At 43.7% G+C, this 24,808-nt stretch overlaps 1 protein-coding gene across 3 annotated transcripts in view; it reads left to right on the top strand.

The window, feature by feature from the left end:
• The window catches only part of FAM3D (FAM3 metabolism regulating signaling molecule D), a 48,748-nt gene extending 23,940 nt beyond the window's left edge, over positions 1 to 24,808 (top strand). For all 3 annotated transcript variants that reach the window (XM_074284243.1, XM_074284245.1, XM_074284244.1), the window contains exons 5-10: positions 6,195 to 6,312; positions 8,176 to 8,234; positions 16,348 to 16,398; positions 20,494 to 20,578; positions 21,244 to 21,370; positions 24,328 to 24,808. In XM_074284243.1, coding sequence (XP_074140344.1) covers positions 6,195 to 6,312; positions 8,176 to 8,234; positions 16,348 to 16,398; positions 20,494 to 20,578; positions 21,244 to 21,370; positions 24,328 to 24,417 — 530 coding nt within the window. In that variant the 3' untranslated portion in view covers positions 24,418 to 24,808. The remainder of the gene's footprint in view (positions 1 to 6,194; positions 6,313 to 8,175; positions 8,235 to 16,347; positions 16,399 to 20,493; positions 20,579 to 21,243; positions 21,371 to 24,327) is intronic.

Raw genomic sequence — 24,808 nt, forward strand, 5'->3', positions numbered from 1 at the left:
ACTTCAGGGCTGGTGCTCCCCCCTTGCTGTCCCTAAAAATTAGACTATTGTTTCTCTCAGGAAGCTTATGTTCTAAAGAGAGAAACAACACGCATAAAAATATGGAGGAATGTGTGTGTACATATATATACATTTAGCCAGATGGTGCAGTGGATAGAAGGCTCGGTCTAGAGTCAGAAAACCTCAAACACTTACTAGCTATTTGATCTTGAGCAAGTCATTTCATCTCTATCTGCCTCAGCTTAGTCATCTTTAAAATGGGTATAATAGCACCTACCTCTAGGGGTTATTGTGAAGACCAAAAGAGATAATGACTGTAGAATGTTTATTACAGTGTCTGGCTCATAATGTTATATAAATGTCAGCTAGTAGTAGTAGTGCCAATAGTAGTAGTATTAATGGTAGTAGGAAAAGCAGTAGTAGTAGTAGTAATAGTGGCCCTAATGATGATACTAGTAGTAATAATAGTTGTAGCAGTAATAGCAGTAGTGGTGGTGATAGTAGTAGTATAGTAGCAGCAGCAGTAGTAGTAATAATAGGAATGGTGGTAGTAGTAGTAATAGTAGTATCAGTAGTAGAAGTAGTGGTAGTAGTAAGAGTAATAGGAGTAGTGGTAGTTATAGTAGTAGTATAGTATGGTAGTGTATTAATAGTAGTATCATTAGTAGTAGGAGTAGGAGTAATAGTAGTAGTATAGTAGTATAGTAGAGGCTGAATTAGCAGCAAAAAGGGGCTGCATAACTGAGCAAAAGGACCTCTGGCAGGACCCTCTCAAGCTACTGGATATGAAACGGAAACTCCTTGTGAGAAGGGAGTCTGTAGGCTTTAGCTCTGTCTCTGGAGCCTAGCACCACGCTTTGGGAATAGTAGGTGCTTAATACTATATCTTTTTTAAAAACTTTATTGATATCTTTCATTTTCATAGCACCTTCATTTTGAAATATCTCCTTTCCTTCCTTCCTCCCTTTCTTCCTTCCTTCCTTCTCTCCTTCTATACCTTCCTCCCTCCTATCTTCTTTTCTCCTTCCCTCCTTCTCTTCTTCCCTCCCTCCCTCCCTTCCTTCCCTCCTCTCTTTCCATACCTCCTTCCCTCCTTCCCTTCCTTCTTTCCCTCCTTCTCTCTTTCCATACCTCCTTCCTTCCTTCCCTTCCATCTTTCCCTCCTTCTCTCTTTCCATATCTCCATACCTCCTTCTCTCCTTCCCTTCTTTCCTTCCCTCCCTCGCTCCTTCCATAGCTTCCTCCCTTACCTCCTGTCTTCCTTTCTCCCTTCCTCCTTCTCTTCCTCTCCCTTCTATCCTTCCTTCCTTTCTCCCTTCTTTCCTTCTTGCCTTCCTTCCTTCCTCCCTTCCTCCTTTCTTCTTCCCTGCTTCTCTTCCTTTCTCCCTTCCTGACTTGTTGTCCCTGCTTGCCACACAATCCCTGGAAAAGCTGTTGAACTTGAAGTCACAGAGCCTTGTTCAATCATGGCTCTTGTACTCCCAATCTGTGTGATTTTAAACAAGTTACTTCAGCTTCCTGAGTCTCAGTTTCCTCACGCGTCAAATGAGGAGCTTGGACTGCTGACTTCTAAGACCCCTTCCTGATCTAGCTCTGTGCTAAAACGACTCAGAAGAAGACTTAATGGTAGAAATTACAGGCTCTGTGGCAGACAGACAGGGGAGCATTGCTGAAAGCCCTTTAGGAAATGCCGAAAACTGCCCAGAGGCACTCTTCCCCACAGCTCACATTTGGGGGGTGGCCCAAAGGGAACCCGCCATGATTCAAGTTGAGGCCCTTTGATCCTCAGTTCTGTACCTCTTCTCGGTAAAGGCCCCTTTGAAAAAACCAGACCAAAGTCTAAAGAGCAGAAGAGAAGTTGGCCAAGGGAGACCTCCTCCTACGCACCCACCACAGTCCAGTGATCAAAGCCAATTATGAAGAATGAGTCTGGGTGGGGAGCCAGAAGGCTGACCCCTGCTCAGATCCTCCTGCTTCCCACGTTCCCTGAAGGGATGCTGGCCCTGGGGATGCTCCCAGGTGCCTTTGCCTCCCTGGGCCCATACTTGATGCAGCAGGTCTGAGAGAAATGCAGACTGAGAATTCACTAAACAGGATTCTAAGCTTCCCTCCCTCGTGGGGAGAGCCCAGCTGCAACAAGCACCGGCCCCAATTCTTCTCGGCTGCGGAGCCGGAGCCAGCACCGGCAGCGTCGGAACACAAAGGTCAGAAAATCAATTCTGGCAAAGACTGTTTAAGCGGGCACATTGACACAGGATTTATAAGGCCCAGCTTGCAGATGATTAGGCTCTGGGCAAACTCCACGTTCTCCCTGCAGTCCCAGAGTAATCCCTTTTCCGGTATCAATGTGATGTTCTTCCCATAATCGGATGGAAGCCTACATGTTGGGAGCACATGTGCTGCTATACTGGGTCCCAGCAACCGAAGCAGTCAGAAAATCAGAAAAGAGGAGTCTCTGCAGCCCGACCCCCGGCCCAGGATTAATCCTGAAACACGTCCTTTTTGTTCCTTTAATTTCCACCCCTCCTGAAGAGGAAAAAGAAAGGGAAGGCAGGAGCACTCTGAAAAAAATGGTAGGCGAGGAGTGAGTCCAAGATCTGTTCCAGAAATTATCAGGGCCAGGAGGTTTAGGCAGGAAACAGCATGGAGATCCCATTGAGGGCTGAGGTGGATCTCGGGGTCACCATGCCCGATGCCAGAAAAAGCTAGAAATCATTGGCCATACAGCCAATGAACATGCTCCTGAGCCTGGATTTATACCCAAAGCTTCCTGATTCCAAAACTGGTCCTCTATCAGATGTTGAGCATCAGGGATTAGAAATGAGAAGGAACCTCTGTCCTCCCAACACAGTCCACTCCTGTCTTTGGGGAACCATCAACTCTTAAGCACTTCTTCCTGATATCAAGTGTAATATTCTCCCTCACTTCCATCCTTCCTCCCTCCTCTCTTCCTCCTTCCCTTCTTCCTTTCCTTTCTACTTCCTTAACTTCCATTTTTTTCCTCTCACTTCCTTCTTTCTTTCCTTCCTACATACCTGCCTTCCTCCCTTCTCTCTTTCTTTCCTTCTTTTCCTTCCTTCCTTCTAACTTTTCTTTTCCCTCCCCTTTCCTTCTTCCTTTTTTCCTTTTCTCCTTCTTTCCTTTCCCTTCTTACTTCCTCTCTTGCCCCTTCCTGCCATTCTCTCTTCCTTCATTTTTCCTTCCTTTCTCCCTCCCTTCCTTCCTACTTTCCATTCTTTCCTCCCCTTTCCTTCATTCCTTCCTCCTTCCCTCCCTCCCTTGTGGCTTTCCTTCCTTCCCTCCCCTTTCTTTCTCCCTTCTTTCCTGTTTTCCTTCTTCCATTCTTTCCTTTTTTCCTTCCTCCCTCACTTCTTTCCTGCTTTCTTTCTTTCCTTCCCACCTTCCTCCCTTCTCTGTATAAAGTCAAACCAGGCAAATTGGAACCAGGCCATTGTGTGTCCTCTGGATGTGGTGACCTGAACACTTTCCATGGCAAAGACTGCTTGAGGCTACTCTGGGCAGAGGGTTTTCAGGCCGTTAGGCTGGGGCAACCAAGATGCTTTGTGTGTGTAACTATGGTGACTGAGAGCAGCAAAGTCAAGGGGGCTCCTGGGAAGTGTCACTGATGAGGGGCCTGCGACTGAGGTTAATTAGTCCTGACACTGTATTTGGCAAAGGGCCTTCTGGTCCCTGTGCTCAGTGTGGCTCCGGGCAGAGGGGAGGGACAGTTTAGTAAATACCATTTTTCAAAGAGGGGAGAGGAAGGAATCTAAGCCACCCCTGTAGCAGATTAGATAATTATTAGTTATATTAGTTATTATTAGATATTATTAGTTAGCAGATTAGTTATCTAATAACTAGGATATCAGTGCTTCAGGGAAGTGCCAGATGAGGGAACGCCCTCTACCAAAGCAGGCGGCACCTCCTCTGTGAGCTAGCGTGCCCAGGGTACTGACAGGTGAGACTTCTTGGGTGTCAGGATGGGTCAGAGGGAGGACTTAGCCCCAGGGCTTCTAGCTCCAGCAGGTTCTCTAAGTCACTAGACCAGGAGAAAGAGCCAATTGTCATCACCATTGACTCTTCCTGTGCATTTACCGTTCTTGGATATTCAGCCCAATTTTTAATCCAGAAAAGTCCATCGGCAAATCAGACAATCAGCAGGCGGGGTGATTCTAAGAAGGCCTTGATTTTGGCCTTCCTCACCAGATGGGTACGAGGAGGCAGCCTCAAGAAATGGGCAGAGGGGCTAAGCATAGAGCGGAGCCAGGTACCAAGGGGCAGGATCTTCAGTTGCCTCGAGTTTGCCATAGAGAGATTTTCATCTTTCCAGAGGGGAAGTCTGGGAAGAGTTGTCCTTGTCACACCATTTCTTAGGCTCAAGGGCAGCTGCATCCAAGGACTGCCCCAGCTCCTGTTCCCTTTCCCTCCTGAACATGTAAAGAAAACACATCACCAGGAACCAGGAACCGATAAATGTCAGGCCCTGTTAACAATTAACCTTAAACAACCAAGCTCAGGGTGTCGGGCATGGGATCCTGCTGGCTTTGACTCACGCAGCCCTTGATGGGAACTCGGTCAGAAAGCTCAAGATTCCGGGAGCTTGTGCCTTCTCCCAGTCTTTGGGAGTCAATGAGCCTTTTTATATGTATTTATATATGAGTATGGGTGTGTACATATAAGTGTAAATAGGTGTGTTTACAAGTCATGTCATTATATAAATTATCCCTTCCTGGTCTCTCTTCCTTTTGTGTGTTCCTCTATCTCTTCTTTCCCTACACACGTGTACATATACAATATATAAATATATCCTTCATCAATTCAAAATTAACTTTTCCTTAGGTAGTTAGTAAGATTATTTTCCCTCTCTTCCTCCTCCCCTTTCTCCTTCTTTCCTATCTCTTCCCTCTCCTTTTCCTCCTCCTCCCCTTTTCTTCTCCTCCTTCTCTTCTGCTTTTTATATCTCCTTCCCCTTCTCCTCCCCTTACTCATCTCCTCTTTCTCTTCCCCCTTTTCCTCCCTCATCCTCCTATTTCTTCTTCCCCTTCTCTTCCTTCTCCTCCTCCTCTTTTCCCTTCTCCCAAGACTACCAGAAAGACCAGCTTCCCTTTCCTTTTCCGAGATCCTGGGAAGAGAAGGGATCCCTCTCTTGGATCCCTCTCTTGGATCCCTCTCATAGAGCTACTTCCCCAGGGTTATCCCAAAATCCCAGGCCAGGGGTCTGTCCAGACTACAGAGCTCTCTGGAAGGGGAGAACTCTCCGGAGCTTCCCAGAGGCTTTGCTGATGACCTCCCAGGTGCCCTAGCATCATGTGGGACATCGCCAGCCTCCCCCTCCGGAGGCCAGCAGTACTATCTCCTCCACCTCTGGCAGAGTGCAAACCAGACCGACTCTCATCCTGTTCTGGTAGATATTTTGACTGTTTAATGCTCCCTTTCCCCTACAGCCCAAAATTCCCTAATTCTGCGTTTATCCACTTCTCCCTAATGGTGCCTTCTGAACTGTCAGGTAGTGTTAAAAACACACATTAATATAAATTATAACCTGTCAGGCAGAAAGCCACAGTTTCATCCCCTGCATGCAAACAGCCCTGGGGGACAACTGTTCAAAGAGCTATTTTTCTTTATATGCTCTCATTAAAGGGGGAAGGGGGGAGAGATGGCGGATCTGGCACTAAAGAGCGACATTTACAGAGGTGAGGTTTTAGGGTAATTTTAACAATTAAACATGCAAGACGTTTCCTGTGGTCCAATAAGAAAGTCAGATTTTGTCCCGAAGGGCTCTTGAGATGGTCGAGGTCCTTATTAGGAAAAGGAATTGGGTCATTCCTATTTCCTGGAGTTGAGAGAGTTAGTGAATTCCAGTGAGTTCAAATCCAGCCTCAGATATTTGGCTGTGTGACCTTAAGCAAGTCACTTAAAAAACAAACAAACAAACAAACAAACAAAACAAATTTGGGGCTACCCACTTCACAAGACCTGTTCTCCATCTACCACCCCAAAATGTGTTCCATAAAATAAAGAAAAAAGCTATTAGACCAAAACTTTACATTTCTCAATTTGTTCACTCAGCAGATATCTGTGGAACATGGCCTCAGTTTGGGAGTAGAGAAAACTCCAGTCAGTCCCCCCCCCTTCTCTGTCCTCACGCGGCTTGCTCCTTTGGGATCCCTAACAATGGTCTGTTCTCCCCACAGAGCAACCAAGAAATAAGTGTGACAACAGTAACAAATGTCATCGAGATTTCTTCGCCTTCAAGATCACGAGCGGAGCGGCCAATGTTGTGGGACCCTCCATCTGTTTTGAAGACAAGATGTAAGTGTCTGAGTAACCCCTTCCCCATCCTTGAGCCAGAGAGCTGGTCTCCCTCCTCTCTCTCCGTGGCTAGACTCATATGTCCCCCCGGGGCTGTTTGAACATTCTGTTATTGTCATTCTTTATGCACTCATTGGAGAATTTAGATTTCCAGTCACCAAATAGCTTGGGAAGATTTTGGCAAGGGAGTGGAGAAGGTGGGTGGGCAGGAATTATAGGGTGAGCTTGATTTTCCACCAATATAGATTCCCGGGGGGGAGGAGGGTTCCCCAGAATGATGTCCCAGTTTACCAGAGTTGAGGACCGTCTGTCATACCTATAAGGGATCACTCATTCTTGGGTGCTGGCCAGTCGGGTAATAGTACATAGGATCATGGATCAAGAGCTAGAAGAGACCTCAAAGATCATCAGATCCAATCCCCTCATTGTACCGAGGCAGAAGGAGGTCAGTGACTCACTCAGGATCACTCAGGTAGGAAGAGTCCGAGGGAAGATCTGAACTCTGATCTCCCTGCTTCCTGCTCACATATGCCAGGCTGTCCCTCTTGGTAATCTTAGAGTGATTGAGTTGAACAAATAGTCCTTGGGTTACACGCCTAAAACTAGAAAAGAGATGCTAAGAAAATCTCCCCATACATATACCCCCAAAATCGCATGCACTCATTCTATCAGACAAGGACTGAAATTTTTAAAAAATGCAGCTCAGGGGCAGCTAGATGGCACCAGCCCTGAAGTCCGAGTTCAAATCTGGCCTCAGACACTTAACACTTCCTTGCTGTGTGACCCTGGACAAGTCACTTAACCCCAATTGTCTCAGCAAAAAGTAAAAACAAAAACAAAAACAAAATAAAACGCAGCTCAAACATGATCAAGGTGAAGTACAAGCATTCATTTTGAAGAATGACGTCCTAACCAGGACTTTTATCTTATAAATGAAAACAAAGATCTGGGAGGACGAAGACACATTCCCCCAGAGGGCTTGGTTACCCACTTGTTTTCAGTCTTTGTCTTTGTTTTCAGTCTTTGTCTTTTCTTTTCCTTTCTTTTCTTTTCTTTTCCTTTCTTTTCTTTTCTTTTCCTTTCTTTTCTTTTCTTTTCTTTTCTCTTCTCTTCTTTTCTTTTCTTTTCTTTTCTTTTTCTTTTCTTTTTTTTATTATAGCTTTTTATTTACAAGTTATATGCATGGGTGATTTTACAACATTGACAATTGCCAAACCTTTTGTTCCGATTTTTCCCCTCCTTCCCCCCCCCCATATGGCAGGTTGACCATTACATATTAAATATGTTAAAGTATAAATTAAATACAATATTAGTATACATGTCCAAGTAGTTATTTTGCTGTTCAAAAAGAATCGCAGTCTTCGTCTTTTCACAGAAAATGGTACCTAGAGCCCCAAAGCCATCTCACCTGGAATGGTCCCAGATGGGGCCCAGATCTATGATTTTTCTAGTTTGGGGAACTCCTGGATGAGGGTGTTCCCTTTTTACCAGTACAGACCAGCATCCCTCCAGCAACCCAGTCAGTCTTAGAGAGTTGCCTGGAGCACAGAAAGGGTAGGTGACTGACGTTAGAAGCAGAAATAGAATCCAGGTCTGGCTAGCTCCCAAGTCAGCTCTCTATCCCATACACCATGGAGGTGGAAAGCAAGTCCATCATCTCTATCACTGGCAATCTCTGGGCAGGATGGACTGGGGACGAAGCTTCTTAATGAGCTTCTCCTGGTGCTCCTTGGATGGCCATGGTCACCCATGGTCAAGCTCCATCTGCCTTGCTCTCTATTATCTGGCCCTCCTGGGAATCTCCGGGGCTGCTCTTAGATCTATGCTAAGGCTTCCGGCTCTACCTTTTCTTCTTTTATCTAGACTCATGAGTGCTGTGAAAAATAACGTTGGCAGAGGACTCAACATTGCACTCGTGGATGGTGAGTGACTGTTCAGCAGGTGTTGATTAAGCACCTCCTGTGTACTCAAGGCTGAGAGAGGCAAGGGCAGAGTGGGAGGGAAGGCCATTACAAGGGTAAGAAGGGGTCCATACCACCAAGTAGATTTGAAGCTAGACCCAAGGCTAGCTTTTATAGAACTCTTAGAGATTGGCCAGGTGCTTTACAAATAACTTCCTGCTTGATCCTCTCAACCACTCTGGGAGGTAGGTGCCATTATTGTCCCCCTTTTCCAGATGAGGGAACTGAGGCTCAGAGAGTTTGTGACTCTGCCGTTGAATAGACGCAAATGCTCTAAGTGCTGGTGGTTGGATTTTAATCTGTGTCTTCTTGGCTCCACACCCAGGCCCTCACCATGCTGGACTTGCTCTAGGATTGCTCAGTATTATTCTACTATACTGAGTCTCAGAGAAGTGCATTATTATCACCCCCAACTCTTTAAACTGCTCTGGGGAGGAGGGAATCATAAGACTGTAGTTTTGCCAAAAGGGACCTTCGTGGTCATTAAATGCAACTCTCCCATCTGACAGACAAGGAAACTGAGGTTCAGAGCCTTTCTCATTCTCCCATTAGAACTTCCCAGAAATTATCTTCGTTTCTTGACTGCTTCCCTTTCCAAAGAAATATCCTCCCACCCTTTCCTCTTCAATCACTCCCATCTCCCTTCTCTTACTCCCTGTGGGATCATGGGCAAATCCAGGGCTATGTTGGACGAGGAGGCCTCTGGGGTCTTTCACAGCTATAGGTCTGAGATCCAGAGGCTGGAAGATGTCACTGACTAATTGATATGAAGGGGGAAGAGAGGGAAAGGGAGCCCTAACCATCTCCTTTTAAGGGAAGTCATTGTAGTCTTATCTGAGTGCGTGCAAAAGGATGCAAAGCCATCCTCGGCCTCCTCTCCTGCTTAGAGGCAGCCGCACTCAAGGAGAGAGCCGAGAGCATCATGCTAGGTCCGTCAGAGAGGAGGCAGGAAGAGAGGAAGGAAGGGAAGGAGAAAAGAAGACCAGCATTTCTCTAAAAAACTCAGGGAAATGACTTTCAAGGACTTGTAAGGCATTAACTCTGAGGGGGGATTAGGATGAATCTATATGGGGAAAAAGGAAGTTGGAGAGAATCCAGGAGGAAGCTTCTTTTGTAGAAACAGCTGGGAGCACAGGACCCTCACGATCCTGGCAGGCTCCGTGCTAACTGTATGAGCCTCGGCAAGTCCTGAATCTCTGTGTGCCTCAGTTTCCTGATCTGCAAATGAGGGTATTAACAGTCCCTACTTCCCCGGGTTGGTGTGAAGATAATATTTGCCTGGTGCATGGATGCTTGATAAATTTTAACTTATTTCTTATTGTTGTTGTTGTTCGGTGGAGATTGGGGAGGGGAAGAAGGAGAGAGAGAAAAATAAGATCTATGTGATCCCAGGCAAGTCATTTAACCCTAACTACTTCACACATCTGAAAATTAAAAAATAAAATAAGTAATGCTATCACCCTAGAGAGTGGTTTCCAGAGTGTGAGCCGTCTGGATCCCCAGGAGTGGGTAATGTCAGCCAGGGGGTGGGAAAATGGATTATGTCTCAACCTCTCCACAAATCAAGGGGATAATCTCAATACATTTGCCCTAATGCACTATTATAATACTACTAATAGTAAGTAATAATACTACTAATGGTAGTATTCTACCACTCTCTCTCTCTCTCTCTCTCTCTCTCTCTCTCTCTCTCTCTCTCTCTCTCTCTCGTTGGGCAAGCTTCCACTTTCATCCCTCTAAGCCAGTTTTGCCCCTCAGAGGAATTATGATCTCACTACCATATGTAACCCACAGCTGCCACCACACTAGGACACTTAGGAAACACCTGATTTTTCCCCCACCCCAAGACTCATTCCCCCTCCCACTTCCCCTGTCACCTCATGGGGAACACAAGAATAAGAGCCATCTGCCCCAACTTTGTAGTTTGGGGGGGACACAGTGAGTCCCACATGCCAAATGCCTTGCCCCAAATTCACCCTAATTCCCAACATCCCATGTCTGGTCAGGATTTCATCTTGGACTCCACACTCTCCCTCATTCCATTTACCCAATAAGTTGCCAATCAGCACTAGTCCCTAACCTTGCCCTCTAGGTCCAGGCCTCCAAGTCCCAGAAAGATGTTCTAGTAGAGAATGTCCATCCCAGATTTCTGTCTCAGAACAAGCAAAGTTTTGTTGTTTTTCCTTTTTCTCTTCTTTTTTTTAATCACCTTTTCTTTTATCTTTGTCTTTCTCCTTGCCATCTTTCCTCTTCTTTTTGTTCTCCTCCTTTTCCTGCTCCTCTTTCTTCTCCGAGTCTCCCTTTGGTTCTCTGAGTCTCCCTCTGGAAGCAGGTTACTAGAGAAGCAAGGCCTGAAATCAGATTTCTAGCTCACCCTGGAGGTATAAGCCCTGCTCTTATACCTGTCTCTTTCTGGGGAAATGCTCCATTTTTTTAGAAAGGTATTGGCATTCTCCTAATGATTTCCTTCTGTTAAAGTGAGTTAATACCAGGCTCCAGCCTTCCCTCGTGTTTTTGTAAATTCAAAAAATCCCCAAAGGTTGGAAGAACACTGGGTTATACTGAATTTCTCTCAACATTCTTAATACAGAAGAATAGATAGATGGATAGGTGACAGGTGGATGGATAGACAATAAATGATAGATGGATAAAAGATAGGTAGATTAGTAGATGATAAATTAGATAAATAGATGGAGGATAGAAAATGGATGCTCAGATGATGTAGATAAATAATAGATAGATGGACAAATAGAAGATAGATGGATGACAGATGGATGGATAGACAGTAAATGATAGATGGATAAAGGATAAATATATTAATAGATGATAAATTTAATAGATTATAAATTAGATAAATAGAAGACTATATAGATGATAGAGTAGATAGAAAAATGGATGCTCAGATGATGTAGATAAGTAATAGACAGATGGACAAATAGAGGATAGATAGATGATGGATAGATTATAAATAGGTGGATACATGGTAAATAGCATAGATAAATAGATAAAGTGATAGCTAATATATAAATAGATCAATGTATTGTAGATGAAAGATAGATGGTAGATAGATGAGTAAATGATAGAAAAGTGTTAGATGAATAGATAGATGATATAGATTGATTGACAGATGATAGATAAGCTGACAGATAATACACAGGTAGATGGATAGCTGAATGGATGATAAACAGGCTGCTGATGATAGATTGCATAAATACCTAGATATAGGTGGATAGATAGATAGATAGATAGATAGATAGATAGATAGATGGATGGATAGACAGAGGGATGGACGGATGGATGGACAAACAGATAGAATAGATGGATGGATGGATGGATGGATGGATGGATGGATAGATAGATAAATAGATAGATAGATAGATAGATAGATAGATAGATAGATAGATAGATAGATAGATAGATAGATAGATGGATAGACAGAGGGATGGATGGATGGACGGACAGACAGACAGACAGAATAGATGGATGGATGGATGGATAGATGAATGGATGCATGGATAGATAGATAGATAGATAGATAGATAGATAGATAGATAGATAGATAGATAGATAGATAGACAGAGGGATGGATGGACGGACGGACAGACAGATAGAATGGATGGATGGATGGATGGATGGATGGATGGATAGATAGATAGATAGATAGATAGATAGATAGATAGATAGATAGATAGATAGATAGCTTCCTTAGCCTTCTGAAACTTACTGGATTTCCCAAGGCCACAAGATAGAATCTGTTCTTTAAGATGTGAGACTCCTCTTCTTCAATGCAGGCTACATAGGGAGCACTTCCTTGGCATCAGGAAGTCCTAGATGCCAATCTGGCATCAGATGCTAAAGGGAAATGTGGCTGAGTTACATTTTCTCACAGAACCCCTCTGCACTGTGTACAAGGTCCCATGGTCCTGGGAAAAGCTCAAAACATCAGGCTAGATGAATAATCATAGTTCACACTTATATAGTACCTACTGTGTGCCAGGCCCTGAACTAAGCATTTTATAATTATTATCTCATTTAATCCTCATAACAGCCCTGGGAAGTAGTTGTTCTTATCCCCACTTTACAGATGAAGAAATTGAGGCAAACAGAGGGTGCCTTACCCAGGATCACTTAGCTAGTGCTTGAGGCCAGATTTCAACTCAGGTCTTTTTGACTCCAGGCCGAGTTCTCTGTGCACTGTCGCCCACCCCCACAATGAGGGCAGGGATTATTTCGTCATCTTTATATTTTGTATCAAGGGCCACTGATGCAATGGATGGAGCAGTGTTCCATGTGGTATCAGGAAACCCAGAGTTCAAATCCACCCTCAGACACTTAGTAATGACATTATTCTGGGCAATTCATCCAACCTGTTTGCCTCAGGCTCCTCAGCTGTAAAATGGGCATAACAGGATCCCCTATCTCCGGAGCCAGCTGTGGAATGAGATATTTGTCAAGAGTCATTGACCATGTTTGGCTCATTTAGCTGCTACATAAATGCTTACTCCTTCCCTTTGTGTCTTCAGCATCTGGCACACAGTAAGAACTTAATAAATGCTTCTTGATTTGCTCATCATTTTATTTGCTGATATGCCAAAAATCAAACATGAGAGAACATCACGCGTTGGACAGCGCCCCTGGGCCTCCAAGATGAGCTGAAGGACATCATTCTGACTCTCAGGGACAGTAAGGGATAGAGCCATCAGGAGCATCCACATAGCACACAGTAGGGCTCCCTGGGGGGGACGCCCCCCGGGAATGGATGGGCCAGCGGTGGGGAGGGGGGCAGGTTCCAGGCTGCATCTGGGAGGAAATGTCTATGAAATCCCAAGTCCGGGGAGTTTGTGAGTACTAGGATTTACAGGGTTCTGATTGCTGAGACCCTTGTGGACCCCCAAGGGCTAGGACTGGCCACTCCTCGGAGGTGGGGGAGTCTCTGCCAATCACCACAAAGGCACAAAGAGCTCCCTGGACCCTGCTTCCAGCCCCACCTGAAAGTTTCTACAAATTGGAAACTTCCCTCCCATCCCCTCTACAACACCGCCATCTAGTGGGAGCGGGGAGGAACAACGGCCTGCATCGAGGAGGATGCTCAGGGTAGCCCCATACTCCAGTGCGCCTTTCCCAGGACTTTGGAGATTTAGAGCTGTGGGGATCATTCCAACTTCCCCTCGCTTTATAGATGAGGAAAATCATGGACGGAGACACGAAAGGACTGGTAGTAAGTGGCCAAGCCAAAAGTAAAGCTCTGGCTCCACGCTCAAGGCTTTTTTCAGTTCAGCAGAAAACATCTATTAAGCCCCTACTGTGTGCCAGGCACTGTGCTAAGCGCCATTGATAACTAATAAAGAAAAACTAAGTCTCTGCCCTCAAGGAGCTCCCATTCTTATGTGGAAACAATATAAATATAAGTGTTTCGATGCTTTTTTCCACTTCATCAGAAAGCATTTATTAAGCCCCTACTGTATGCCAGATACTGTGCTAAGCACCACTGATACCAAATAAAGAAAAACCAACTCTCTGCCCTCAAGGAGCTCCCATTCTTATGTGGAAACAATATAAATATAAATGGATATCACATATCTACCAAATGAATGCTGGGTAATTTTAGGAAGAAGTACACTGCAACTAAAGGCATCTGAAAAGAATTCATGAAGCATCTAAGTCTTGAAAGAAACCCAAGATTACAAAAAAGGAAAGACTGGTCAATCCACAAACACTTTTGAAGAGCCTACTATGTGCTAGATCCTGGGTTGGGCTCAGAGGATATAAAATCACAAAGGAGACAACTCCTGCCCTCAAGGAGCTCCCTCCAGTTAGGTTAGATACCTGATTGTCTTTGTATTCCAAACTCAGACACCATCAGGTTCTTGAGTAAGGATATATGAGACAGGTATTCTGTCTATAGTAAATTTCTTTGTCTTTGCAGAGGTGACTTGCTATAGAACTGGGAATTATCCATCTGGAGCTGGAAATGACCTCACATTTTACAGATCAGGAAACTGAGGCCAAGGGAAATTATTAAGAATGCTTGTAGATTTGGTCTTTATCTTTTTATCCAGTGGTCCTCAAACTTTTTAAATAGGGGCCCAGTTCACTGTCCCTTAGACTGTTGGAGGGCTGGACTCTAGTAAAAACAAAAACCCACACTCTGTCTCCGCCCCTCGGCCCACTTGCCATGACGTCCTCAGCAGCCGCATTTGGCCCCCCAGCCATAGTTTGAGAACCCCTGCTAGGTCTGCCAGGCATCAGACAGGAAATAACATTAAATAGCAGGACAGGACCTTACCCAAGCTTAAGCAGATAATGAGCACCGGAGAAGAGATTTCAACCCACTGCTCTTTCCCACATGCCAACATGCTTCCCTCCACTCTCTGAATCTATTACGAATGCTGTCTAGGAATAATTATGATAACTGACATCACGTGGATCATTAAGGTTTGCAAAGACTCATTTGGTCTTCCCAACAATCCTGTTGGCTAACATTATTATTATCCCCATTTTCCAGATGAGGAAACTGAGGCTCAGAGAGAATACCAGACTTGCTCGGGTTAATAGAGGTGATGTCTATGGCCAGCACTCTATCCACTAAGAATTTGCGTTGCTTGATGATGTAGATTAGTTTCAAGGTTTGTAATTTTTTTTGTCCCAGGAGAGATGGAGGCAGAGAAAATACATGTTGATTGGTTGTTAAAAAAAAAATTAAAGAAAAGAATAAGAAAGGGGTGTGTTATCTGGACATAAACTCATTGAGGACAGAATCTGTATCATTTTGGGTTTCATCTTTTGCATCTCAAAAGAATTCCCTTCCCTCTTAGCAAGTTTCCCTATCTCAGAGCAAAAGACAGATTGAACATTGCTATGAACTGTCTGTAGTTCTATGTCTCCCTCAGGTGAAACTTTCGGAGGGAATTTTAATGAGCCCTTGTAAATACAAAGACTCCTAGGAAATTCTGATCTCAACAGACACATGTAAATCCATCCAAAATGGCACCTCTAACTTGAGGATCTACAGAATCACACAAAGAAAGCATTTTCACAAAGATGAGGCTGGGTTATAAATGGGTAGGGGTCTCCTAGGGTCCAGTGGGCTAATTTGACACAAGATTAAACAGGCTATCAGCTTAAATCTTAAACTCAAGATGAAAAAAAAGGAGAAGGGAAAAACAAATTAAGATATGGCCAGGTCACTAGCTTGAGAAAAAGGGAGGGTATCAAGAGAGGGAGAAAGAGGGGGGGGGAAAGGCAGCTGCTTCGACTGAAATTCTAACAAAGAAGGCAAGAACCATTCATGGCCACCTAGCTGGGAGCCAGAAAGAAAAACAGGGGAGAAGTATGTTGGAGGGAAGGAGAGGGAGGGAGAGAGGGAGAGAGACAGACAGAGAAAAAGAGAGACAGAGAAAGACAAATGCAGAGAGAGATAAAATGAGAGATGAACAGAGAGAGGGAGGGAAAGAAGGAAGGAAAGAAGGAAGGAAGGAAGGAAAGAAGGAAGGAAGGAAGGAAGGAAGGAAGGAAGGAAGGAAGGAAGGAAGGAAGGAAGGAAGGAAGGAAGGAAGGAAGGAAGGAAGGAAGGAAGGAAGGAAGGAAGGAAGGAAGGAAGGAAGGAAGGGAAAGAGGGAGTAGAGAAAGAGATAGAGAGAAGGGGCTGGGGAGAAAGACAGTCAGAACTGGGGAAGAAACCAACATCATTCCTGATATTTCTGGTCTCCCAAGGACACGGCCTCCTGTCTTTGGAGTCAGAGGATCCAGATTAGAATCCTGGCTCTTGCACTTCCGGCTTCTTGAGCCTTCTCTCTCTAGGCTTCAGTTCCCTTATCTATAAAATGGGAAGAGAGGCAGCTGGGCAGCCTCTTGGGTCCCTTCCAGCCCCAGTTCTAGGCTGCCCTGAGCTCACAATCCCTTCTTCTTCAGCTGCCTAGGAATGGGAGAGAGAGCATTGCAAGGTCTCTGCTAGAGTGAGGGGTCATTTTGGAGGGGTGCTTTAGAGGGCCAGGTTATTGAGTCATTAAAAGCTGTTTTCACTATCATGAGTTATCGTAGATAATAATGATTATATTTTCATTCCAACCCTTAGGAACAAGAGGAATTCTCAAGAAGCACCAATCCTTTGATATGTTCTCCGGAGGTAAGGATACCCTTTCATATTGAAAGTCCAGCTGTTGCCAGGGATATGGGCAGGGAGAGCAGAACAGTGATAACTGGTATTTCCTTAGCACTTTCAAGTTTGCAAAACACTTCTTAAGTAGAGACTATTTCTCTATCCATCTAATACTACCAATGGAGATTATCCCCTTTTACAGATAAGGAAATTAAGGCTTAAGGGTTAAATAACTTTAAGAGTTAAAAGATTCAGCTCATAAATTTGAGATCTGGCAGGATCTGAATGCAAGTCTTCCTGTATCCAAATCCATCACTCTAACCACTATGTTCCATTGCCACTTAGTGGAACAAAATTTTTTTTTTAATTTATAGGAGAAGCCTTTCCCCTCCACTCCCCTCCACTTAAATGCCAGCACCTTTCCTGTGAGATCAATGAGAGCAGGAACTGTCTTTTCCCTCTGTTGGTATCCCCAGTACTTAGGACAGTACCTATTATATAGTAGGTATTTTTAAAATGTTTATTTATTAATTAAAAGTTCCAGAGGCCTAAAGGTAAAGAGACAGAATAGAGAGTAAGACCTTAAGGATCTTAGGAGGCTGCAGCAGGGTGGATGGTAAGAGCTGACATTTCTCTGTCTCATCAGAAGAAATGAAGTTATTGACTAGAATCAGGCTGTCATCACAGTACTAGCTTTAGTTCTTTCTATCAGAAAATTAAATTCAGTTCATACTCTAAACAGGGGTCCTCAAACTTTTTAAATAGGGGCCAGTTCACTGTCCCTTAAACTGTGGGAGGGCCAGACCATAGTAAAAACAAAAGCTCACACTCTGTCTCAGCCTCTCAGCCCATTTGCCATAACCCGGTGGGCCACATAAACGTCCTCAGCGGTTGCATGTGGCCCATGGGCCATAGTTTGAGAACCCCTGCTCTAACATTTGAAATTTATCCCTCCCCCACATTATAATCAAAGACCTTCTCCTTAATGACGATTCTCCAAAAAGAGAGAATTGTAGAGTTCTGAGGTCCCTCTTGCACGCTGATGATGAGTTCATCGGTGGTTCCCATCCCATTCCTGGTCTTCAGAAAGATCCAAGGTTGGCTCGATCTTTCAGTTGGCAGATCAAAAATAACAACAGCAGCTGTCCTCCTCTTTGGCCTTCCCACTTGTAACCGATATAATCCAACCTAGCACTTATTAAGCACCTACTGGATAACAGAAATACAAAAATAAAAAAAGGCCAGCCCTCACTTTCCTCCTGAAGGAGAAGCAACTCATTAAAAATAAAAGTGTCTGAGAAGGACAACAAAGGAAGAAAGGAAGGGGCACGTGTGGGTAGTGGACAGAGAGCCACCTTAGAATTGGGAGGAACCATACAGGTTTAGTGACATTTAATCTCAGAGTGTGCTGGCTAGTTCTTTAAGACAATAAACTGATAATCTGCAATTTTCAATAGTAGAGGAAGTTTCCTAACTAATAATTCCCTATGCCAATAAAATCATAAATTCAACTTTTTAGAAATTAAAGAATAACCCATGGGAAGATTATATTTGGAAATGGAGATATCATTTAAAAAAAAAACACCAAAAACATAGTTTCTTATAGAAGTCGACACATCAGCCATATCCCTAGAATGCGTTGGGGACAAAGGGCATTATAAACCATCAGCCACCAAACCAACTTCCCCCTCAGCCTGGCAGATTGATTTTCTGGGGAACTGGAAGTCCCTCTCCTCCCTTGCCTCTTTTTATATCCCCAGTGCTTAGCACAGTGCCTGGCACATAGTAGGTGTTCAATGAATTCTGATTGAGTGATTGCTTAAGTGAAGAGAGAAGCACAGGCTGAAGCTCAGGATGCATGTGGGAATGGTGGCTGTGAACAGGCCATGGGGCATCGGTAAGCTGGGCTACCAGATATAAGGAATATACGCCCCAGAAAAGAGAAATTACTTGGCACACAGGAAGCCCTTGGCCTTCCTTCTGTGGATGCAGAAATGTTTCCTTCCCTCAGAGCTGTTGAACGTGGCTTTGACTCTCTCAGCATCCTTCATGTTCTGCATTCCCAAGTTGGTCGAGAGTGGGAGAGAGGAGGTGGGAGGGGGCACTGTGCTGCTCCCAGGGGCTGAAGAGCAACATTAATTAACCTTAGCTGGCTCCCTTCGTGGACTGCACTCAAGTTTTGCAGAACAAATACAGTCCATTGATCCTGGGGAACAGTTCCCTGTGGAGAAGAACAAAACAACTCTGCCTGCCAAGCTTTCTTTTTCTTGCTCGTCTCTTACAAGAATTGGCCCTGCTTTTGCTCCCATAGGAGGACCTGGGTACCCCAGGAAGGGCCTGCATTATCCTTTGGACTCACCATTTCTATCCCAACCACCTCTGACCAGTTGTAGGGAAAAGTTTCCCTTGAGAGAGAGAACAAACAAGCATCACTGTGTAGAGCTGTGGACCCACAAAGATGAACCTTTTATTGTGATAAAAAAAAAAAAAAGCTCTTTCTGATCTGCTTGGTTTGAAGTTTAAGATAAAAAAATAATAATGTGCTAACATGTGGACAGCTCCTTAAAGTTTGCACAGTGTATCCATGTGACCTCACTTGGCAAGTGGAAGATAGAAATATCCAACCATTTTTTGGAAAACATTCGGGGCCTCCAGATTGTTCTTCATTTGGAGTCCAAGGACCTGGCTCTACTACTACTACTTGTGTGATCTTGAGGGAAATCACTTGACCTCTCCAAGACTCAGTTTCCTCATATGTAAATAAGAAGGTTGGACTCCAAAAACCAGTATCCTAAGACCCCGTGGTAGTTGTCTACAAATAAAAATTCATTGGTATGCTCAAGGATTTCTTGCTGCCAGCCCCTTTTCTAAAATGTGGCCAAGCCCTCCAGATACCCACACCCGGAAAAGTGCCCAGCTATCCTGTATGATAGTGAGGGCTCTGAGAGAAGAAAAACTTTCACTCCAAATAGTTGGCTCTAGCCTATTGAACTAGTTAAGTTCAAATCCCAACTCTTACACTTACTACCTGGGTGAGCCTCAGTTTCCTCATGTGCAAAATGAAAGGGTTCAACAAAATGGCCCCCCAAAGAGACTTTCAGAGATTAGAGATTTGGAGTGGAGAAAGGGTAATCAGGGGATGAATAGCTGTAGTCAAAAGGTGGGGCATAGACAGGGACTGGGGAAGCAATGGGAAAGTCCCCAAAACTCCCTTGGAAAGGGAGAAGAAGTTGGAGACCTCAGTCATGCTGCCTGACAGGTACAGTTGCTGTGAATTCTTCCCCTCATGGGGAAAATGGGATCAAGGGTCTATGAAGATTTCAGATTTTCTTTTGCTTGATCTGAGGACAAGTAGAGTACCAGAGGAGGAAGAAAGAGGGGGCTGAGGTTCAAAGTTTTCCATGGTCCCGTCCATTTCTAACAGTCCCATGATCCTACAGCCCTACTTCTGCCCAGAGATGGAGGGAAAGCCTAGTGATGCTGTGGGGGATTGCCACACATGCTTATAATTCTACAATACTAAGACACACCCTCAAGACAATGACCCTGGGAAGGGGCAAGGACTAGAATGGCCATGACATCCCCCAATGGATGGAGAATCATTTATTTTCTTCCTCCTCCCTAGGAGGCATGGGATGGTTCTAGAAAGGCTCCCTAGAAGAACCATCAGTTTTATTACATCTCAAGGGGGAAGCAGCCTTAGAACTTATCTATCCCAACCCATCCCCATTTTGAAAATGGAGAAACTGAGGCCTGAGGTCATTCTGATAAGCTAAATCACAGCATCAGGATTTGAACTTGCAACTTCCGATACTGAACTCAGTCCCTTTGCACTATACCCAACTTGCTTGGTTTGGTTTCTAAACCTAGGAAGACATTTGAAGAAACTGAGAGGTCTCTGCCAGAAAACTATTGTTACTGAATGGGACCCCAATATGGGGGGATTTCCTGTCTGGGAAACTTGTATTTCTAATGAAACCCTAGAATAGAAAATCGAAGATTTTTCTGTCAAAAAAGGATGGAGAGAAGAGGACCCAGAGATGGGGGAAAGAGCAAGTGATTTTGGTATATAGAATTTGTGCCTAACTTCTAGTTTCTTGTGATTATTTTTCTCTCCAATAGATATTGAGGCATTACTGACATTTCTAAAAGAAATTCCAGAGAGCACCCTAGTACTGGTAGCCTCATTTGATGACCCAGGCACAAAGTAAGTACAAAATCACTGAGCATTCCACCAGATTATCCAATCCAAAAAAGCAGCTTTGGGGGCCTCTTTGGTCCCCTTTTGGGGTTGTCCCTACAAAATATACTGCCTTGCTGCCTCACCCTTTGAACAGAGAGCCCTAAGTCAGGAAGCTCCCTCTCTTTCCCTTCCCTTTTCTTTTCCTTTCCCTTCTCTTCTCTTTCCTCTCCTCCCTTTCTCTTACTTCCTTTCATCTCTTCCTTTTCCCTCCCTTCCCTCCTCTCCTCTCCCTGCCTATTCCCTTTCCTTTTTCCCTTTCCCTTCCCTTCTTTTCTTTCTTCTCCCCTTTTCTTCTTCTCTCTTCTCCTTCCTCCTTTTCCCTCCCTTTTCTTTCTCTTTCTTCTCCTCTTTTTTCCTTTCCCCTTCCCACTCTTCATTCCTTCTTCCCTTCCCTTCCTCCCCTCCCCTCTTCTTTACTTTCCTTGAGCTTCAGACATCCCTTTAGGACCTGTCCCTTCTGTCATAGGGCAGATGGCAGTTGTAACTCATCGTAGGGCCTGAGGAGGATTTCCAGATGGGTAGGAGTTCTTGATGCCATCCTTAGTACAGTTGTGTTCTATCTGGAGACACAAAATCCCCCGTACCTGTATGATGACAGAGTTCTGTTGTCTTCTCTTTTCACTTTTCAGGTTGAACCCAGAAGCTCGACAATTGTTCACTGACTTGGGAAGTATCCATGCACAAAACATCAGCTTTCGGGACAGCTGGGTCTTCTTAGGTGCCAAAGGCATCAAGGGGAAAAGCCCCTTTGAAGAGGTACCATCTCATATAGCTTATCTACAATAGGAACCCAATTAGTTTGAGGCATTCTGGGAGGCAGGAGCAGAGAAGCAGGACAGGACAATGGGGAGAACCCTGGATTCAGGGGATACTTACAATATGTGTGACATAGGGCAAGTCAAAATGACTTTTATGCCTGGGTTTCCTCATGTATAACATAGAGAGGCTGGACTTGGAAGGACCTCCAAGATCCCTGCTAGCTTCATTTTGGGGGTTCTCTGATCCGATCCCTAACAGCCAAATAACAAAGAACCCAAAGTAGGCGACCTCCTGAGTTTTACATTTATATTAGATCCTTAAGAGCAGTAGTGTCAAACTCAAAGAATAGAACACATGGTGGGATAAAATCACAAATTTACATAATCTGATTTGCATCATATTTTATCATTTTATTAAGTGCTTCCCAAAGTCCATTCTTATCTGATTCAGGAAGACCACGAGTTTGACTCCCCTGATCAAGAGTTTTCATCTCAAAAATTGGATAAGGAATAAGTCAGGAGAAGGAAGAATGCTTAACTAATACCTGGAGTCAGGAGGCACAGTTGGGAAACTCATTGGAGGCCCGTCTCCAGAGCTGTTTTTACTAATTTAGCCAACACCATGTTCCTTATGAGATTTATGAGATGCTCACCATGTGTCTGACCTTGTGTTATGTATCAGAATGCACAAAGGCCTCTTTTAAAATAGAATCCAAACTATACCTGTGAAGTATGAAGTTCTGTTATTCAGGCCTAGAAATACCAATAAAATCATAGACAGTTGGCAACCCAATGCATTGCTGGGGGTATTGCAGATTGACGAGATTGACTGTTAAACAAATAAATGAACTACCTTCATGGCAGGTTTTGCTATTCTCAGCAATACCATGATCCACGACTACTCTGAAAATAATGGAAAATCCTATCTAAACCCAGAGAAAGAACTGATTGTGTCTGAATATAGATTGAAGCATACTTTATCTCTCTCTCTTTTTTTTTTTACTTTATTTTTCTTGAGGGGGTTTTTTTGGGGGGGGGATCTATGTTTTCTTTCACAGCATGACTTTTATAGAAATGTTTTGCATAATTTTATATGTGCTTTCTTAATGGGAGCTAGGCATGAAGATAAGAGAGACGAGCTAAAACTCAAAGTTTTAAAAAATAAATGTAAAAAAATTATTTTAAATATAACGGAGGGAAAATTTTTAAAAATCTTTTTAAATGATTAAAGATTTTTTAAAAAATCACATTCATGGCAAGAATATAGGCAAGGACTAGTAAATAAATTTCTTCTTTGATTTTCATTTCACATTTGGCCTTCCTAGTCGGCCACGGGATTGGACTTTGTTCCTGTCCTCTGGGGTCTAAGTTTCTGCCAGTTGCAAATGTTTTTCTGAGTGAAATGTTAAAGACTTTCTAGTCAAATCTCCAAATGCTGACCTCCTTTAGAAATCTTGTCTGTGGACAATTCAGGCATTTCCATGAAATTGTTCCTCTGACTGGGGCTGACCTTACTTGGAGGTCAATAGTGCCTCTTAGGTGTGGTTTATAAGATCCTGAAGGAGCCTTTTTTGGGCCCTAAAATCTTTCCCACATTAGACCAGCCTAAATGTACTAAATTTTCCCATTAGTCCTTTCTTTGGCTGATAGCTTTGAAGATCTCTGTTTAAATGGAAATCTGTTATCTGGAAGAGTGACTCACTAAGAAATTAGCACCAAAGTGAATTAGTTTGTGGCTTAGCTACAATCACTTAGCAAGTCCCCAAAGAGAGTGATAAGAAGATGAGTCAATTTAATGGAGGGTCCTGAGAATAATAAAGGCAGCAGGAGGGGCGTTGGGGATTCAAGGCTGGAAGAATGAGGTGCTGAAAGATAATACCTAGAACTTATATAATACAGTAGGGATTCTGAAGTGTTGCCATATATTATCTCATTTGATCTTTATAGCAGCCCTGGAAGATAGGTGTATAATATTATCTTGTTTTTACAGCTGAGGAAACTGAGGCACAGAGGGATGAAGGGGTGTTTAGAGTCATATGGCTAGAGAGTGTCTGAAAGACCTGTTCCAGATCCTATGTGCCAAAACCTATCAAGAAAATGTGTGTGAAGGCTCTTTCAAGAATAATAAGAGTTATTGCACATATTATATGCTACCTGAGTGACCTTGAACAAGACATCAGCTTTCTAAGCCTCCATTTGGTTATCTATAAAATAAAGGGGTTGTACTTGATGGCCTCTGAGCTACCTTCCTGGTCTCAGTCTATGATCATAGGGTCAGGGAGGTATGACTTAGTTCTTCATAAGCAGAATGGGCAGCAGGGCAGCAGGGAAACCTGACTCCAAATCCAGTCTCAGAGACATGCTAGCTAGATATCCCTAGACAAGTCACTTAGCCTCAGTTTCCTCAACTATAAAACATAAATAATGATAACACCAAGGTTGTTGTGAGAATGAAATGAGATAATATTTGTAAAATGCTTAGTATAGTGCTTGGCACATAGTAGGTGCTATATAAAGGCTTTTTTTGCACTTAATAGTACTTTATTTTTTCCACTTACATATAAAGACAGTTTTCAGAATTCATTTTTGTAAGATTTTGAGTTCCAAATTTTTCTCCCTTTCCTCCCTCTTCCCCAGGATAAAAAGCATATAGGTTGTGCACGTACAGCCATATCAAACATATTTCCACATTTGTCATGTTGTGAAAAAAGAATCAGAACAAAAGAGAAAAATCACAAGAAAGAAAAGACAACAAAACAATTTTTAAAGTGAAAATAATATGCTCCAATCTGCATTCAGACTCCATAGTTCTTTTTCTGGATGTGGACAGCATTTTCCATCACGTGTTTTAGAATTTTGAATTGTTGTATAGCTGAGAAGAACTAGTTCTTCTTATTTCCCTTGGATAATCTCACTTCACACAGTGTTGACCAGTTTCTCCATCCTCTCTTACAGTTCTTAAAGAATAAGCCAGAAAAGAATAAATATGAAGGCTGGCCGGAAGCATTGAAACTAGAGGGCTGTGTCCCCCGCAAAATGGTATAGGGTCACCACGACAGCTCAGGATCTCCAGACAAAGCCTCCAACTTCGAGAAGCTATGAGCCACCTCCAAGAAGCAGCCAAGCTTGGCTCAGCAGGAGGATGCCTGTGCCCAGGGCTGGAGGGCAAGGGAGGGAATAGAAGCAATCATCTAGAAAAGACTTCTCCACTTGATCATCAGAAGCACCTCAGATGCTTTTCCCTTCCCTCAGTGTCATCAGCCACTGGGTAGAGAGAGTTTCAAGCCTCCCCTCTCTGTCAGATGAACTTAAAGCTGAGGTTTATTCATGATTCTGTAGCCTCCTGAAGTTTCCATTGGCAAGAGGCTCTCTGTCTCCATATCAAAGAGGACTGGTGAATACAGAAGCAAAATTAAATTCTATTTTGTTTACTATC

This window comes from Sminthopsis crassicaudata, chromosome 1 (assembly GCF_048593235.1).
Source record: "Sminthopsis crassicaudata isolate SCR6 chromosome 1, ASM4859323v1, whole genome shotgun sequence".
NCBI classification, from domain to species: Eukaryota; Metazoa; Chordata; class Mammalia; order Dasyuromorphia; family Dasyuridae; genus Sminthopsis; species Sminthopsis crassicaudata.